The sequence below is a fragment of the Mus caroli genome, chromosome 12, assembly GCF_900094665.2.
Source record: "Mus caroli chromosome 12, CAROLI_EIJ_v1.1, whole genome shotgun sequence".
In the NCBI taxonomy this organism is placed as follows: Eukaryota; Metazoa; Chordata; class Mammalia; order Rodentia; family Muridae; genus Mus; species Mus caroli.
In genome coordinates, this window is record NC_034581.1 from 73,016,908 (window position 1) to 73,026,179 (window position 9,272).

Sequence of the window (9,272 nt, forward strand, 5' to 3'; positions counted from 1 at the left end):
AAAAAAAAAAAAAAAACAAAAGAAATTAAGGCCCACAGAGAAGAGATAAGTTAATAAAGTTATCTGATACAAAACTAGATTAATTGATCCACAGCTAACCTGAAACTTTCATTCAACCGTTTTATGAGCTTTAATTCAAAAAATAGCATAGTCTGTTGTCATTTGGGTCATGACATTATTTGTTAGAAATTTTTTCATTCTGATGCTTCAGTTTCTATCTACATACAACCTATAAACTATAAATCTGTATCAGCATAGTAACTGATTTGTACCTCTTTTATAATTTTCTTTTCATATTTAGATACATTACTCTTATTAATTTTCCTCATCTTGTGTATGAGGAAATTAAAATCTCCATATGATCAATGTCACATCCAATGTCAAAGAGCTAGGGAAAGAACATCACTAAACTTTAAATAATGTTTCTGTTTATTCTGCTGCCTCCCATGTCCTAAAGTAAACCAAAACTCTTTGTGCTCTTCAGTTGAAAATATGTTGTAGTTCCATAAATCTAATTAAACGCAAATAATCATTAGGCTCCAGTAAGCCAAATCCTTGTGTCCTGATTTATTCCAATAAAGCAATAAGTGAATACAACCATGGAGAAAAACACAATATTTTCTCAGTACTCAATGTTTATGTAAGAACTGAGAAGGAAACAGGAATTAGGACTCTACTATAAAATTGTTAGCTTGATTGCTATTTCAACCAAAACTTTCTCTTTTTTTCTGGATAAGCTAACAAAGCACACAATCTAAATCACTTTACAAATAAGACTTATTTCCTTTTATTCTTAAAAGTTATTTTTATGAATAAATGCTTCTCACAAAAGTTCATACTTCAGAGAGACATTACTCATGAATATAATAATCAGAATGTAAAACACATAACATGTCAGAATTATCATTTCTGTTCTTCTAGTGACCTGACCATTTGAAATAATACAACATTCTACTCTCTTAGAAACTAAGAAATCGGAGAGATGGCTCAGTGGTTAAGAGCACTGACTGCTCTTATGAAGGTCCTGAGTTCAAATCCCAGCAACCACATGGTGGCTCACAACCATCCATAATGATACCCTTTTCTGGTGTGTCTGAAGACAGCTACAGTGTACTTAAATATAACAATAAATAAATCTTTTTTTAAAAAAAGAAAAGAAACTAAGAAATCTATCTTAATCTGGCTGACACCCCAATACAGAGAACTTTTATTGTTCTATTGATACATGTCATTATTTAATTACCCTCAATAGGAATGGATTTTCTAAATTCTTGACACCATTTTGCAGGGTACTCAAAATCTACTTTTTTTTTTTCATATGAGAGCTAATAATTCTTTCAGGCCAAAAAAGTGAAAGTGTCTTATAAACTGGTAATATAGTTTTATCTACTCCAGGTATAATAATGATTGATCTTATGCTAGCAAAAATAAAATTCTGGTCTGCTGAGTTTGAGAAGAACAATAATATTACTATGAACTAAACATTCAATGTTTACTTTGTATATAAAACACTGTATTTAACATTGTGGAAAATATTTTTAAAAATTAGTCCTGATCCTGTCCCTTCAAGAGTTTCAGTCTCTCTGACTATACTATTAATAATTTCAATATGAGGAACTATGTTAAGTCCTATGATAAAGATTCAGAAGATACTTCAAGATTTTAGAAAAACCTGTCTAGATTGTGGTAAAGACTGAACACTCATGAAAATTTTTTAAAAATCATCAACTATATTTTAAATTACTGAATTTGGTAATTGCTGGTAGATAAAGTATATCTTAGCATTATTAACAATTTAAAGAAAGAAAATATCTGTGATTAAATAATTTAGAAATTATTTTTCATAGCTGATATAGTTTAATCTGAATCTTACAGTATAAAGAGTTTGGACCAGAAGCTTGATCAAAGTGAAAAAAAGCATTAGAACCAATTCAGATTGTTAAAGGTCTGAATAGACGGCCTCCATTCTTACATGTGGCCATCTGGATATGGCCCTTCTAAAAACTTCTGGCCAATGCCTACTGAAAATCTTAAAACAGTATTGCTTGATGGAAGTTTTACTTGTTGTGCTTTGCTTTGCCTTTTGAAAGAAGGGGTCAAAACTAAGAACTTACTTCCATTCTGAGCTAGTGAGGGAACTAATGGAAAAGGGTACATAATTATAGAGTATGTCACACTGCCAGTGAATCTACTACCATCATAACTATTCAGAGTCATTTCCCTCTTTAAATCTTCAAATTAGTGAAATATACTTTATTTCCTTAAGCCCTACAAAAACCTTTATATTTCCTATAAGAAAACTAAGGTTATGGGAGAACCCACTACCTAAAATGCTAAAGCCATGCTGCAGGAAAAGTCAAGCTATTCTGGCATATTAAGAATAAAATAAAAAGTATGGTATAGCTATATGATCTTTGAATAGTCACAAAACTGCTAACTAAATTCAGATGTCATCATGAATTAAAATTTGTCATGCAAAAGGAAGAAACCAGATAAAGTTAAATAATGGCATTAATAATAGAAAGTCAAAGGAGGATTGTGGCTTTTTTCTTATGAATTGATATGACCCTACTACTAACAAGAACAGCCAATTTTTAATATTTATTGAGAGTTAAATTTATAGGAAATTTAGTTTCTAAATAGATAAGCTTTTTTGTTTTTAAACAATATTTAAAAAAATAAGTTGTATCTTCCTAAGCCAGATAACTTCTCAGATTATATAATTAAGCAAATCATATTAAAATTTTAAATTATTTTCTGATGTTCATCAGAGAAAATGTATTTTCTTCTTCATTTTGACCCCACCTGACCAACTGTTCAGAATTTTTCCATTTGAACCATGTATTCTAGCATTTCTAGGAGAAAAAACATGAATGAGCCCAGTGAGCAGTAAAATAGAAGTAGTTTTGTAAGGTTGGATTAGTATTGACCTACATTCAAATATGATCCTTATTATGTACCTAATATTGTTATGAACCTATCCTTAGCATGGGCTTGGTTTGAGTTGTTTGAGTCCTCCCTTCTGCAAAATGCAGAAGGAAAGAAATGTTTGTTATTTGCATTTACTTATACTAACTAGTTGTACACATCTGGCTTCCATTGGAGAGCTCCTGACATCACAGGGAACGGTGATCAAAATTCCACACTCTAGCTTCAAGCTGGGGGCTCGTAGCTACTGCAGCATTGAAAGGGAATCTTTTCCTGGCTTCTTTAAAATGAGCATGGTGATGGGATGGTTTAAGGGAAGAACACCTCTCAAATCACATGACCACTGCTGTGCTTCCGTGTGTCCTGCATTTTTCATAACAGCTTGGCACTACATTCTTTCCCTGTATTGTTAGTGGCCTTTTTTTTGTTTGTTTGTTTGTTTGTTTGTTTGTATGAGTGGGCTGGGGGCTGGGGACATAAATGAATGGTTATACATTATGCATGCATCTTTCACCATTAGAGTGATGTGCCTTCCCTTATGTATCACAAATTATTATCATATTTAACTTCCTGTGTCTGTAGTGATTGAGCTGTATGTTTCTTCCTTTTTGGTGTGAGATTTGTATGTTATTATATGTTTTGACATTAACACCTTCAGTTGTTCATGTTACATTAAATGTAAGTTAAATTTTTCTCCCAAAAGAGTTAGCTTTTCATGTTGGGCTGGAAGATCTTCATTTCTGTGTAGCAATTCACATTATTATAACTTACGGCTTTCAATTGTACCCCTATAATGAAGAGATGACTTTAAACACTGTGCTATTCTTATTATGACCTAAGCATAAGGTAAGTTATTTACCTGTCTCTAAAGACTGTGACTGCTTGTAAAAGTTTCTCAGCTTTTTAAAAGACATTTTTATTTTCGTTCCTTACCATTTATTATATGTTGTCCTTCCTTTGTTTCTGTGTCATATCTTAAGATTTCTTAATAAGCTATGTGATCTTAAGCAAAAATCCTATTTTACTGTAAACACATGTCTAAGTAAATTATTTGATGTCTCAAGTAATTTTGATTAGTAAGTGAATACCTGTGTGTTCAGTGGTCTCATTTCTCTTTTATTTCCTCCATTGACGCCAATAGAATGCACTGTTATTACATTGTTTGCATTCTGATTCCTGTGGGAGGGAGAATCATTTGTGCTATAAAATCAGTCAGTTATTAATTGCAGCAAATAACATGGCCCAACAGATTAAAGTAATGGGGATTCTTTGAACATCTCATTTTCTTCCCTTAGGATTTTAATGTAATCCAATGATCTCAGATTATTTAATTTTTCATTTTCCCTTTTTCTCACTGCTTAAAACAAGTAACAAAATAAAATGAAATAAAACTTGATACTTTTAACTTATCCTTTAAAAGTAATTTCCATGATCTATGTTATATTAAAGCCTTTATATTGAGATTTTTATAAAAATAAATGAATGAATACTATAAATATGATATTGTCTATGTAGCACAAAGTAATTCAGTACATAGATTATCAATGAAGTTTTGAAAACTTATCTTGGCTTGTTTAGATAGACATCTTTAAAAGCACTAAGTAAAGAAAGTCTTTTAATCAGTGGTTTTAAAAATTATTTCTCTCAAATCTGGTTCAACAGGCATGTATATATAAATGGGAAACAGTGTTTGCAATACTTTTGGCAATCTGCACACTTTTATAAAGGCTCCTATTTCAGAGAACTGAATTTTCAATTCTCCAAATCTCTCCTCTAAAGCTATTTGAAATAGGTGGTTCCAAACTGAGGTATTAAGAAAAAAAATGTGGGTTTCTTTATCTATACAATTGTGGGGAGGTATTAATCTTTAAGCCTCATAGAGAAGCAGGAGGGATGTTTTGATTTGCATTGTTTTGGTTACAAAATACCAGGGAGTTCTTTACTAAACATTTCCATTATATACATTACTTAATGTATATAATAGATATTACGTAAATTTGTTAGAATATTTTGAGACGATTTGAACTACTCATCTGAACTGCACTGTTCATTGTAAATTTCTTGTTTCTATCCATACACTAGCTCCACTCTAGATTGGAAGGGCTTAAAGATGAACTCTGGAGGAATAGAGGCTACGACTTAAGAGTAACTATTACTGACCAAAGGAGCTACTTCCCACTCGCAAACATTGCTTTGCGCGATGGGCTTGGCTCTGTCACATCTTGTTGCACATCTTGTTGAAGACTTTCTTGACTTCCATTTGACTTCTATGGGCTGTTTTTGTCTTTCAACATTTTCCTCTTTCTTTTCCCTCTTTCTCCCAGATTTTCTTCCCATGCTTTTAGCTTTCTCTTGTGTTGAGTCACTTTTTCAAATGTAGTTTCTCTATTCAGCTTGTCTATTAATTTCTCTGTTGGTGTGTGTTTCTTTCCCTGTTAAGACTGTAGAGGTAGAGATACACTTGTTTTCATTTCATGGTATGCAAATTGCTTATTTATTTTGTAGAAAGTTCATTAGTTACACGTAACTCTTTGATATGAATTTTAAGACAAAATATTAGAACATTCTCCATTTATACACTGTCCTCTTTGATAAGCCCATGCTTCCTTTTTTTTTAACCTCCATATTTACTTCTTCCGTCTCTCTCTGATTTTTCTTTTTTTAATTATGTTTTCTTCTGCGTCTTATTTTCTTTAAGTCACAAATTTCTTTCTCATTGGGTCCACAGTTGTTCTCCAGTAAGACTTATAAGTAAACACTATAACCATTTTCTTATTCTGAATGAGTGTCTTTGTACCATTTTTCCTGAAACTATTACAACAATGTGGGCCAAAAGAGAATAGCTAATATTTGTAGTGGCTTGTTTGTTTTGCCGTGTGTGTGTGTGTGTGTGTGTGTGTGTGTGTGTGTGGTATGTGTGTGTGTTTAAATTTATTTGCTTTGGTTTTTGTTTTACCTTGTCTGCTCATGGCATTTTTTTCTTTCTTTCTTTAAGCATTCATTAATAGTTTGTTTTGTTTTTTTCAGGGAAGGACAGCCATAACCTACCCTAAGTTACAACATTCCTTTCATACACTTTTTCATATATTATTAAACTGTGTTAAGCTATAGAAAGTTCTTTGTTGTCTATATATCCATCTGGGGCAAGCTGCTGTGGAGTGGGAGGAAGAGGTGTGGACCCTGAATAAAGTTATATCTGAAATCACAAGTTACCATTCAGCATGCCATTGAATACAGCCATTGGGTGAACTTCAAAAGAAATGTTCCACTTTAAATTTTTCAATCAGAACTTAAAGGGCCCCTAATTGACAAACCATATATATACCTAAAAATGGTTAATGAATTAAATTTAACTCATTTCCAATAGAAACATCTTTCATAGCCAGTATTATTCAGTTATATTAACAGTTATTACAAAAGCTAATGACCATCAAAGGTAAATGTTACAAATAAGAATTTTTCTATATCCCTTGTTAACATATTTAAATAAAAATCACTACAATAGAATATGTGAGTTTAACTTTACTTAGATTTCATTGTTATTCTAGTCAAGACATATACAGAATATCTTAAGATTATAGAGATTCATAGCTGAATATGTAGTGTTGAATTTATTCCATTGTATCCATACCAACTTCATTTCATTTCAAGTCCTCCTTGGGTAACCAAATCCCAAATATTCAAGTCTCATGTAAATAAAGTGTCATATATTACCTACAACCTAAGTACATCCTCCACTCATATACTGTATATCATAGTCTCTAGTTTAGTAGGCAAGTGCTCTACCATTGAGCCCCATCTGCAGCCCTCATCTCTACTTTATAATTTAATGCAATATGAATACTATGTAAGCAATTCTTATATTGTATTCCATAAGGAATAAGGACAAGGGAATAAAGATCACATATACAGAACAGATACAGGCAGTAGTGCTGGTGTTTTGTGTTATTGGTTTTCTTCCTGTCTTCCTCCTCCTCCTTTTTTCTTTTCTAATCAACAGTGTGTTGAATCTACAGCTATGAAACCCACAGATATGGAGGGGCACCTGGGCTGATCTCAAATTCACATAAATTGGTTTGGGTCTTATCTTTGTCCAGTTTATAATATTGTACCTGAAATATTTTTTTCTGGAACTCAATCTTTTATAAATAAAAATGAATTAAATATATCTGGAAAATATAATGAACTTTTACTAACATGTTGTGATAGCCAAGATAAATAAAAACCTTTTCTCCTAGACCTCAGGAGCTTGCCCATTAAGCATACTTATCTGGCTGTCCATGTTATAAGCCCTAAATTACTGAGTTTGTGCTCTTTCTGCAGGTCCAGTCCAGGTGCAGCAGCAAGGAGAACATTCTAAGAGCCAGTAAGTAGTCATGATTTCAGGTAGGCTTCCAAATATATAAATTGTGGCTCAACTGAATATAGAACTAAAGACTGGTATTTTAATGAAAAAAAGTTAAAATAAGCAATGATAGAAATTTATACAAAGAATATGTATTTTATAAAGTTCCCTATCTGAATTTTTGTTAATAACAATATAAATAAATGTTTCGCTGAATCTAATTTTTTGAAAGCTGAATGGAATTTGATGCATTCAAATTAAGATAGATATGAGTGCCTCTGTGACACTAAGGTGAGGAGCCTGCCGCTTTTTATAGTCTTATTTACAAAAATAATTTAAAAGCAGACTACATGAAAATAATTCTACTATAAATCCATGAAAGCAGAAGACACAGAGAGATTGAGAGACAAAAAGCAAACTGAGCATGTGTGGTAAAGTCCTAGCCCTTGAGCAGGAAGAGCCTAAGTGTTTTGCTGATCTGTGCTATATCATAAGACCATTTCTCAAAAAGGGCTTGGAAATGGTTGGTAGTAATAATTTTGTAAATAATTATTTGAAAAGATTTTTATCTTCACATACAAAATGTTATAGAACATTGTTCCCTGGTCCAAAAATGAAAAATCTTTACTACTTTGTTTTGGTTAGATTATAACAAGATTAAGTAGAAGGTCCCTGAACTTTGTTCATTGTTTTATAAAAAGAAACTATGAGGCCAGGCTGTAGATGGAAGACACCTTTAATTCCAGCACTCAGGAGGCAAAATCCAGTCAGGTGAATTTCTGTGAGAGCTCGAGGACAGCCAAGACTACATGGGAAAAAACAAAAAACAAAACAAATAAAAACAAACAAAAAAAAAAAAACCCTGTCTCAGAGAAACAAAAATAAAAACAAAATGAAGCAAAAAAAAAAAAAAAGAACTAATGAGTAGGTTATGTTATTTTACTATGCTTATAGTGAAATCCTATTGAAAGATTTCCCATTAAAGCTTTGGGGGCATCCAGAGGAAAAATGCTGTATAGATGGTACTTGTATTTTCTTTTTTGTCTCTTAATAGTTTAATGACATCATCTATTCTTCTTCCTAATGGTTTTAGTAGATGTCCAGGGAAAGCAGCATGAAACAGGTCTACTAGACACCCATCTTAATGGGAGTTTTAGTAAATGAGATGGTTTGTATTCCAATAGAATGCAATAAGTATTATTTAACAATACAAGCGTACTTGGAGGGCTGAAAAGATACCTCAGTGGGTAAGAGGACTTGCTGTGTAGTCCTGAAGACTGAGTTCAGATATTCAACAATCATGTTAACAAGAGAAGAAAAAGAATGAGCCAGGCTAGCCAAGAAGAGTCAGGGAGTGATGACATGCAGTAGGTTCACAGACAGAATCTGTCGCAGGAAAAGAAGTAGAGAGAGTATTAAAGCAAGACACCCAAACTATCACTGGCCTCTTTGTACACAATGGATATACACACTACCACACATGTATACCACCTCACATACACAAAGCCATAATTGCTCACAGGTACTGAAGCAGAAAATTTAAAGAGTTAAAAATCAACCTAGGGTCTAGAATATGAAAATTGGAGGTGGGATGTATTTAAGAACTTCAAATAAATGTGTGTGTGTGTGTGTGTGTGTGTGTGTGTGTGTGTGTGTGTGTGTGTTGTGTGTGTAAAGATTTTCTATCTCTGTTATTAATCTGTTTACTTTGCTCAAAGCCCTGAGTATTTGTTTGATTGTGATCTTTAGAGAATACTATTAAAAATAAATTAATTTAAGACTGGATTGTAGCTTGGTGGTATAACGTTCCCCTAGTGTTCATGAGGACCTGAGTTCAATCTCCAGCATTGTACAGTAAATTAATAAATTCAAGGAGACGTGTAGATTTCATACCTTTATAACTCTCAACAAGCCGGGTGTGGTGGCAAACACCTTTAATCCCAGCACTCAGGAGACAGAGGCAGGCAGATTTCTGAGTTTGAGGCCAGCCTGGTCTACA

At 32.7% G+C, this 9,272-nt stretch overlaps 1 protein-coding gene across 10 annotated transcripts in view; it reads left to right on the forward strand.

The window, feature by feature from the left end:
* Window positions 1-9,272, forward strand: part of Gphn (gephyrin) — a 420,062-nt gene that overhangs the window by 294,402 nt on the left and 116,388 nt on the right. For 5 of the 10 annotated variants that reach the window (XM_029484276.1, XM_029484280.1, XM_029484278.1 and 2 more), the window contains 2 exons: window positions 5,011-5,073; window positions 7,252-7,294. In XM_029484276.1, the coding sequence (XP_029340136.1) occupies window positions 5,011-5,073; window positions 7,252-7,294 (106 nt within the window). The remainder of the gene's footprint in view (window positions 1-5,010; window positions 5,074-7,251; window positions 7,295-9,272) is intronic. The other 5 variants (XM_029484279.1, XM_029484283.1, XM_029484282.1 and 2 more) reach the window with 1 other exon arrangement.